The sequence below is a fragment of the Calypte anna genome, chromosome 6 (assembly GCF_003957555.1).
Source record: "Calypte anna isolate BGI_N300 chromosome 6, bCalAnn1_v1.p, whole genome shotgun sequence".
Lineage (NCBI taxonomy): Eukaryota > Metazoa > Chordata > Aves > Apodiformes > Trochilidae > Calypte > Calypte anna.
In genome coordinates this window covers 18,476,507-18,484,513 of record NC_044252.1, presented here as the reverse complement: position 1 = coordinate 18,484,513, position 8,007 = coordinate 18,476,507, and the positions used below count along the sequence as shown (strand labels likewise).

General features: G+C 41.6%; 1 protein-coding gene across 1 annotated transcript; it reads left to right on the top strand.

The window, feature by feature from the left end:
* Positions 1 to 671: 671 nt before the first annotated feature.
* Positions 672 to 7,984, top strand: ANKRD1 (ankyrin repeat domain 1). Its single transcript, XM_008502078.2, has 9 exons — positions 672 to 776; positions 2,318 to 2,494; positions 3,348 to 3,479; positions 3,569 to 3,676; positions 4,323 to 4,421; positions 5,483 to 5,581; positions 5,726 to 5,824; positions 5,978 to 6,076; positions 7,290 to 7,984. Exons 1-9 carry the CDS (start codon positions 741 to 743, stop codon positions 7,398 to 7,400), a joined length of 960 nt encoding a protein of 319 aa, XP_008500300.2. The 5' UTR covers positions 672 to 740; the 3' UTR covers positions 7,401 to 7,984.
* The last annotated feature ends 23 nt before the right edge of the window (positions 7,985 to 8,007 follow it).

The following is an 8,007-nucleotide window of genomic DNA, read 5'->3' as shown; positions in this document are numbered from 1 at the left end:
TGAGATCCTACACTGATTGTAACTTACCATGTCATAAGACCTTTTAGCACCAGAGACATCATTCTAGCTTAGTAATGACTTCAGAAAATTCCTTCCAACAAATATAGAAGACTGCTGTCATGATGAGAAATATCCTTTCCCCTAAAACTGCTTATCATCCAAGAATAAATAGCAATGAAAAGAATGGCTTTCCGAGACTTATGGGGTCATAATGCATTTATCAGAAAGATATTACTACACGTATTGTACATAAGCCACTTACCCTTTTCAGTGTCTTACAGTCATCTGAATGTCAGTGAAAAAAAAAAAATGAAAAAAAAAATGAAAAAGAGAAGATGAAGTTATAATGCTACATCAACAGACAGCTGTCCCAGTGGGCACTGGGGACACAGAATGTCTCGCATTGCTGAGTTGTGCAGTCATTGCCACAGGAATGATGAGCTCACATTTCATTCAGATTCATACTCGGTGTGGTCAGACTGTGAGGCTCACCCTTCCCGCCCAACTGACGCCCCCTCCCTGCCTCGACACCAGATCTGGATGGTTCACATGTCTGGAATGAGCTCCAGCCTACCTCTCAGCTGGCAAGCCCAAGGGGCGTACTTGGATTCCCAGGTTGGAAGATTATCTCATGCAAGCACAGCTCTCCCAAAGATATATAAGCAAAGCTGGCGTGGGGGTCCCTGCAGAGCTGGCCTGAGCACTTGGGTGTTTGAGCAGTACAGGTGTGTGACCTCCAAATGCTGCCAAGTATGATGATGAAATTAGAAGAGCTGGTAAGTGCAATCTTCTTTCATTTATTCATAATTACCTTTCCTTCCAGACGTAATTATACCAGGCAGAGAGGTAAAACCTTTGTAGATCATTGGAGAGACCTGGCAGGTTAACAAGCACTGCTGCGCTTATGGTGTAAAACCTGTATATACTGTAGGGACTCCTACTATATTTTCACTCTAACATTTTCTTGCGAAGGGGGCTCACCACTGAATCAGCTACATAGCTGTTTGGATTTTGCATCACATAGCTGCTTGGATTTTGCATCACAACATAGTTCCCTAGAAAGAAGAAACACCAAAATCTAGTTATGTATTTTCCTTTGACTTTGATTTTAATTTTTTTTTTTAGAAGCTATTATGATCACACTAAGTAATTTAAACCTAGTAAGGACTGGGAAGACCTATCAATGAAAGGAAACCAAAGTATTTTCTAATACTAAACTAACAGTCTAATAATAAATATATTTTTTCTAATAATAAACTATCAGTTCCTACACCCACTGCTATTCATGGTATAACAAGCATTTGAAAATTAATTACCACGAGTAATGGGACATTCCACTGCAGGGTTCAGACTGATTTAATCAAACTGGCAAAACAGGAATGATCCAGTAAAACACTAGGATGTTATACAGACATTTTCTTTTCCCAGATGACCATATTAAGATGCAACGGCCATACAGCCTAAATAGTTACTGCTGCCTTAAATTCTCTGGCAAGACCCTGACAGTTTCTCTAGAGTTAAACTCTCTAAACCCCACAATTTTAGAACACATGAATTTACTGAACTACTCACAAAACACACAACAGCCTCCACTAAGTTTAACAAGTTATCTCTTTATGGAAACTTAATCAAGCATCAGAAATGTTTCCAAAAGCTATTGAAGGCTTTGCTGCTGCACAGCATCACATAGCTCCTACCCAGGAGCTGCCTTCTGCTGTTTTGCTGAGTGCTATAAATGGGGACTTTGGTACTGACGACAATGGGTATAACCAGCCTTGAAATTACTCAGCAACCCGATTTAACTGCAGTTTCAATAAAACTACAGGGCCCCAAGGGAGAAAGCCTCTCCTCTTACACCGCCTGCTCAGTTCCCTTCACAGGGTGCTGGTGGCTGGTCAAGGTGGGTGGCTCTTTCCCCCACAGCTTTTTACAGCCTTCTGCTAAGTCTGACACATGCTGGCAAGAGAACAAGCAAGAAATCCCTGAACAAAAAGGATGTTCTTCACAACACTCTGCCTTTTGTCAGCACAGCAGCATCTTGGCCCCATCCAAGCAGGGAGTGAATGGCCTCATGGACAGCAAGCCAGGGGTTGCCGTGTCGATGTGGGCTGTCTGCCCTCAAGCAAGACTGCTGTACCCATTCACACACACAGTTAATCTGGGTATGGGCTGAATGAGGTCTGCACTCTGTCTGTCATACACTCCAGAGCAGGACAGGAATGAGCTGCAGCCAGCCTCTAGGGAATCCGTGTTCCCAGGGGTTGGCTACTGCAGGCACGAAACTGCTGCTTATCTTATCTCACATTTGCTTTTACAGGTGACTGGGAAGAAAGCAGATGATAAAGAGACTGGTAGCTTCCTCCCTGAGGACTTCAAAAATGGAGAGTATGAAGCTGCTGTAAGATTAGAGAAGCAGGATGACCTGAAGTCAGTGTCTGAACCCTCGCTGACCCAAGGTGGTCTGGCTTATGAGGAGAAAAAACTAGAAGCAGAGGTAAGCTCTTGGGTTTCATGCTTGGCTTTTTATCATGCTGTGTTCACTTTCTGCTGCAGCCCTTGAGGGTCTGCCTCTTTCTGAGTTCAAATAAGTGCATGGAGAGCTAGATAAAACCTTGGGGAATGACCACCAAAGGAGATTGGTCTAAAGTTCATTGAAGACCATGGAGATTTGCTGAGTCCTGTAGCCTATGGATGCAGGCAGTAATACTGTGAAGCAGAACCCAAAACTTACCCTGAAATGTCCAAATAAAACCCTGGGGGCTCCTTCCTGCCCAGAGACATTGCTTCTAGCAGGGAACTTCTTGGATTTCCAGTTGATCGACAGTCCACTCAGCCAACATAATTATTTTCCATTAAGTCAATGGTCTCTAGATCAAACACTAAATGCAGAGAGGACAAGAATCAACTTGGAAATAATGTGTACCTGATGACAGGGTCTCACCAATGAATTTACCCTTAATGTTACCATGGAACAGCAACTGTTCAGCTTTGTTCACCCTGAGTTATGAGTTGCTTTTGAATCTGTCTTCTGAAGACAAGGACACTTCATGGAACACCTGGGATCTCAATTTAAGTTAACAGATGGACCTGATGATCTTAAAGGTCTTTTCCAACCAAAATGATTCTGTGATTCACTCTTGATATCAGCAGTGCCCCACACTGTTTTCTTGCAGGAAGGCTTTTTACAAACAGACTTGAAAAAGTCTTAAACTTTTATTGAACTGCCCCTCTAAGGATACTGGGGACGTTTGTTGTAGTTCACCAAAATGTAACAATTTCTGACTTAAATGTTAAGATTGGTATAAAAATGGATTCTCACTAAAGCTTGGCTCTCTAATTTGTTTAAGCTGAAGAAGAAGAAATTAGAGAGGTCAAAACTTGAAAACTTGGAGGATCTTGAAAAAATTATTCAGCTGAAGAAAAGGAAAAAATGCAAGAAAGTGAAAGCACCTGTTTCAAAGGAACCTGAACCAGAAGTTGTAAGTTATTTCAAAGTAGCTTCTTCTGAGGAATCATTGATGTGGTTTTGTGCCATGTGCATTCATGTCCTGTATATGTCTTCCATCAGACAGGACCAGTGGATATACCCACATTCTTTAGAGCTGCAGTGGAGAACAAGTTGCCAGTAATTGAAAAGTACTTGTCAGACAAAGGGGATCCAAATGTCTGTGATGAGGTACAATCTTCCTTCTTACTGCAAAGTCGGATACAGATGAGAGGTTATTACAGAGCAAAACTTTTACCACTAGGTTTTGTAGCTTCCACACTTTTGAGGACAAAAAAGAGGGTGGGGGGGAAGTATGTAAATGCTGGCAATTTTGTATATGAACGTTTCCAGTGATAATGGGGCCACTGGGACTATTCAGAATCATGCTACCTTGAAACAATCTATGTTCAAAAGAACGCTGTTGGTGATCAAGGGACCCAGATTTTCTGTAGCTAGTGGTTTTCCAGTGCTGCAGATGAATAGACATGAAATTTGTCTGCAGAATCCAGAGAAAGTGATTCTGCCTGCACACCTACTCCATAATGCTGCACTTGCAAAAGGCAGTATAGCATGTTGGATGGAGGAACTCAGCAGCATGATTTCAAATTCAAATGCCATGGTGCATAATACCTTCTAAAATACTAGGCAGGCAGCTCTCAGCTATCACAACACTATTAAAATTCAGCAGATTTAAGGTCTCAAAAATACTAACTTCAAAAATGAATCAGCATAAAATATGTAGTTGCCATCATCTTAGGAAGGGGGGGAGAAAAGATTTAAATATATCTCTTTGTGGCATATTTAATATCTGACTTGACACTCTTTTAATTGCCAGTACAAACGCACTGCATTGCACAGGGCATGCTCTGAAGGACATCTAGAGGTGGTGAAAATGTTGGTGGAAGCTGGAGCCCGGCTTGAGCAGAAAGACATGGTATGTACATCAACTTATGCTTCTTTAAAGAAAAAAAAGCTCATTGTTTTGCAAGTACCACTTACACAAGTGCTTCTTATCGAAGCAGAGCACTGAAAGCCCTTAGAGTATTTTTTAAGTGTATCTCTAAAAAACCACTGAAGAGGTTTCAGGAGGGGGTGTCTGCCCCCCTTTCCCAAAGTGGTTACTGGAGAACACAGGAAGCAGAGGAACATGCTGGCCAGTAGACTGCCACAAATAACAAAGCCTGAAGCAGGGTGAGATAGCTGAGGTCAAGGCTATCACTTCAGCAGGTGAAGATAGCACTGTCCAGTGCGTGTGTCCAGGGTTCAGCAGAACACTCACATTCTCCATCAGGTTCCAAGGCTGCTCCCAGAGGAGACTCACTGGCCATGAGGCTACCAACAGCTTCTGCAGCTGTTTTCTGCTTTTACTGCTCCCAGCTCTTTGTCCCTTTGCTAAATAGTTGGCACCAGCTGGCCTTGCTCTCCCTCCATCATCATCCCTCCCTCCAGGAGGAATGATCTGCAAGGGACATCCCACCCATCCCACCTTTCCCAGCAGAGCAGAGGGCAGAAAAGTTGAATATTGTAGGAGAGAGGAGTTCTAATTAATTGTGTGGATCTGTTAAGTTTCTTTTTGTTTTTAAGAGAACTTTACTTTCCCTTGAGCTTCATTTTCTATGCATTTTAGAACCCTTAAAGCACTGAATAAAAAAATAAAAGTAGTACAAGCCAGCCAGAAAAAAAAAATCATACCTGGCTAAAGGGAACTGCTCACAGAACAGACAAAACACATCCTCTCTCACAGCAGTGCTGCCAAGATCCCTTTCTTTGAGACCAATATGCAGCAAGCATGAAGGGCAAGAAACTCACAGGACTAAAATAATTAGGGCAAAATAAGAAACAACTAGAAACAACTGAGTGATCATAGTGAAGTGTTTTAGGTTGAACTGCATGAAAATTATTTTGGATTAATTTATAAATTTGATCAAAATATTTTAATTTCTTAAAATATAATGATGAATTCAACTACTTTCCATTTGTTTTTTTCTGCTGCAGCTTGAGTCTACAGCCCTGCACTGGGCGTGCCGGGGGGGGAACCTGGATATTCTGAAATTCTTACTGGACAAAGGGATAAACAGAAATGCAAGAGACAAGGTATGTGCTTCTGGGATGGAGCAGTTTTTTAAATTTGAGAGGAAAAGCTGATCATTGGTCCAAATGCATAGTATTTGGCAACTGTTCTTGAAGTGGTCTTTACCTGTTTCATGCCTCTGACTGCTTCCTCCTCCCACCTCTCAGCTGCTCAGCACCCCTTTACATGTGGCTGTCAGAACGGGTCAGTATGACTGTGGGGAGCACCTCATTGCCTGTGAAGCAGATCTCAATGCCAGAGACAGAGTAAGTACCAACAACTTCTGACCTTTCACTTATCAGGTAGCACCAAGCTGCTGTGTTCACTTGCCTGTAAAAATCCCTGGCTATGTAGTTGGATCTGTGCCATGGTACCGGAGTGGCAGGACTGACACTGTGGTCCGTCTCTCCTGACTCTAGGAAGGAGACACACCAATGCATGATGCTGTGAGGCTGAACCGCTACAAAATGATCAGGCTTCTGATTCTGCATGGAGCAGATCTGACTATAAAGAACTGCGTAAGTAACAGCTAAAAAAACCCAAAACAGTAATTGAAAACACTTTTGAGTTAAGTTTCCTTACAGAGTAGTTTCACAGGTCTAGAGGCTGGGAGAGACTATTATGTAGAGACTCAAACAGATCATTTTTGAGTTACATAAAACAGAACTAACATAGGGAAAGTGTAACTTGGGGGAAGGTCCAGAGGAAAATCCAGTATCTCTTCTGAAACCAGAACCAGCAACATCACATCTTTCTGTGATTTACTTTAATTACATATATAATATATTGAAAAGATATACAGATACTTTCTCTCTGCACAAGTCTTTGGCTTCAACCACCACTGAGACAAGAGATCTTAGTTTGTTAGACAAACCTCCTTTCTGTTAAGGCTGATGGTAAGGCACCTTTCTGTTGGGCTAATGGTAAGCCCAAGCACTTACCTGGATGACTGGTTGTCAATCTGACCACTGGGAAAAAAATCTCTGTGGCTCAGCAGAGCTTTGATTTCAGAAGGCCCACACTTGATTCCCTGCTCACAGCCACCACAGCAGCAGCAGACGATGTGTGGCCAGAGCTGTGCCACACAGGACACTGACTCTCCTGAACTGAACAGCAGTAGAAATGAAATGAGATTTACAAACGGCAGTCAATGTTTTTGATAGACAGTCAATCAAAACTTAAGGGGGCAAGAAGAAACCAGTTGCTGCATCACTTTGCACTCTCTGCTCTCTAAAACTGGGCCACTCCCAGCATTATCTCTCATCAGGGTATGAAAATGATGAAAGCTACAGCTCCAGAGGCCAAAGACTTGTTCCCTTAGGCTTTGCCTGCACACAGAAGTTGCTTCTGTGATTTGTAACAATTGAACCAGTACAAACTCTTACTGAATTCTTCATTAAATACAAAAGTGGTTTATTGGGGTTTCATCTAAACGTATCTCTAAGCAGTTTAAAACAGATCAAAAGAAACAGGTGCATGCTCCACTAGTCATGGTATTTACTAATATGGCTCAGACCCACTGGAACACTGGAACATTTCATCACAAGTTTCAAAAGAGATGGGACTAGATCTGGAGAGCAAAAGGACTCAGATCTTGGGGAAGTGAGAGTTAGTCACAGTGCACAGAAGGGTCTCACCTATAGGCAGATGCAATGTAAAAATATTAAGGGTAGAATGAAGACTCAGTAAGTGGCTGAAATTAAATCTTGCTTCCTCTGCTCTTTTTACCAGCAAGGGAAAACCCCCATGGATCTTGTTCTTCAGTGGCAGAATGGCACCAAAGAGATATTCAACAGCCTGAAAGACAAGTCCAATAAGAGCGTCCAACCAGCCAAATTCTGAAGAGAGAATCAAAACAGATCTTGTTTTGCTGCTTTTAAATGCTACGTATGAACCTGAAGGAAAACAGCTCTGAACACAGTATTTTAATTGAAAATATTTATGGTACTGAATTCTTTGAGGTACTTTCACTGACAACTGCAAAACAAACATGTAAAGAAATTGTTTTCAATGGCAGGTTGAGTGTTAAAATTCCAGTTTTTTCAAATGGCTTTATTTATTACTATTTATTACTTATTTATTTAAAACTAAATTTAATGATTCCCAATATTATTGTAGCTTTTAAAAATACATCTTTACACCCTAATGCAATCTTTGCCAGCAACATAATTTTTTTTGTCTTAGATGGCAGTATTTCCAACTACACTAGCAACTTCCCTCAAGCTCTAAATAGCAAATGCTTGCAGCTGTTGCCTCTGCCAAATTCTCAGTGTTAGAATATTATGTTAGATGAGTGGTGATATGTGGAAGAACAATGCAAGAAGGCGTACTGAGATATCAAGTGGATTTAAAGAAGTAGTTGAGTTTACACAAGATTTAGCAACTATGGTCAATAAAGAGCTCAAGGACAGAGCTGCAGCCACCATAGAATCATAGAATCATAGAATTG